At 38.4% G+C, this 1,717-nt stretch overlaps 1 protein-coding gene across 1 annotated transcript in view; it reads right to left on the bottom strand.

The window, feature by feature from the left end:
- Positions 1–577: 577 nt before the first annotated feature.
- LOC113349996 (probable sugar phosphate/phosphate translocator At3g17430) overlaps positions 578–1,717 on the bottom strand; it is a 5,260-nt gene continuing 4,120 nt past the window's right edge. The window contains exons 8-10 of the mRNA XM_026594046.1: positions 1,403–1,668; positions 1,214–1,308; positions 578–1,038 (exon numbers count right to left, since the gene is read on the bottom strand). Of these exons, the coding sequence (XP_026449831.1) occupies positions 859–1,038; positions 1,214–1,308; positions 1,403–1,668 (541 nt within the window). The 3' untranslated portion in view covers positions 578–858. The remainder of the gene's footprint in view (positions 1,039–1,213; positions 1,309–1,402; positions 1,669–1,717) is intronic.

Raw genomic sequence — 1,717 nt, 5'->3', positions numbered from 1 at the left:
TATAATAAAACTTATGCTACCAGCTGGTTCAAATTCTTGTTCATTCATCATTTTCAATAGGAACAATTTGAAAGCCTTGTAATTGGTAAGGTGATTAATAATACCAGACAGTCTGAAGATGGATCCCGTTTCCGTCCAGGTAAAATCCAACTTCAGAGTCCCTGCTAACAAATTCCAACTCTCAACATGGTGGCGTAGGGAGGGTGGTCCAGGGGGATACAGATTGTTATAATCCGAATTCATTTCCATCCAGGAAATAATAATACTTCCGAACACTCGGTGTGCTCATTAATGTTCAATCAGATGGTTTAGTACAAAATGAAGTTGTTAGAATAATAGCGTTCTACAAGATATTACATGCTAGTCTAAGATATTACATGCTATTACATGTTCAATCAGATGGTTTGGTACATACATAAGATATTACATGCTAGTCCAAGTTGCAACTCGGTATAACAGGAACATGGGTTTTTAGAATAACAGCACGCTACTCAAAGTTTGCTCAAGACACCATCTTATAAGCGGGGTACTTACTACGAACCAATTCTCAAACAATCAATCAATTATAAGAAAGAAAGACGGAAGAAAAGAATTATACTTCCACTACAAAATGAAGTTGTTCTACAAGGAATATTATACCACCATTGTGAATTTCTGATATAAGCAAAATTTAACATGCTCTGCAAAGAATGATATTTCTTCACAAAAGAAAAGCCTTGTTAACTACTACGCTACAGCTACGCTTTTCTAAACAGGAATTCATTCCCTCTTCTCCTTCCTTTTTGCAAAAAGAAAAAGCCTCTACTGCTGAGAAAGTTCTTAGAAGAAAAAAGAAAATCACCAACACACATTGAAACATCAAGCGGTATGACTAGTAACCTGGCTTCGACCAATGTGAGATAATGTTCGTGAAGACGGGATGAGAGGTGCTTCCTCATCCACCTTCGGATCAGAAGCAGATTCATTTCCTCCACCGCCACCGTCTTTAACACTATTGGGTATGTACAGGTCAGATGATTTCTTATCTAACTTCCAGTCCTGCATTAGTAATTATATTTAGAACTCAAGTGTTTAGACAGGAAACACGTTGCAGCATGAAGAAAATCTGGATGGAGTAACACTATCACAACAAAGTAATAGAAATAGCGCGCACTAGTGAGGGGAAACAATATAAATTTCGGAATAGTAACATGTATTGAGGAGAAAAGCGTACCTTAGCTGTTCTATCCATGACACTTTCAGATGGAAGTTGTAATCCACGCCCCTCCCTGACTTTCAAGTAATTGTACATGACAACACCAACTAGAGCTGAAAACAGAACACGGTGCCATCCAGATATACATTTAGAGTCATGTGTAACATTATAGACGTATGTACTTTAAGGAACGGTGAAGATAAGTACCAATCGCATAGCCGATAATATTCAGGCCAGTAATTGTAGATTCGGGAAAGATAACTGTTGAAAGAGCAATCAATATCCAGTCCTTCAAAACACCAGCAACACGGATGGTGACTGCTCCAGTTCTACCAATCACTAAGAAAATTGAAAAGTTCAAAGCAAGAGCACTAAGAGCATTCGAGAAAAATATCCAGAAGTTGAATCGAATCTGGGAAACTTCCATTTCTGGTTGCTCCAGTAAATACCAAGGGATAAAGAGAAAAACAAAACTGCAGAGAAGAAGACATGGAAAAGCATGTCAGGAGAGGGGGGGGGGGG

Source organism: Papaver somniferum, chromosome 2 (genome assembly GCF_003573695.1).
Source record: "Papaver somniferum cultivar HN1 chromosome 2, ASM357369v1, whole genome shotgun sequence".
Classification (NCBI taxonomy): domain Eukaryota; kingdom Viridiplantae; phylum Streptophyta; class Magnoliopsida; order Ranunculales; family Papaveraceae; genus Papaver; species Papaver somniferum.
Note: the sequence above shows the minus strand (reverse complement) of the source record. Positions and strands in the feature narration are given on the sequence as shown.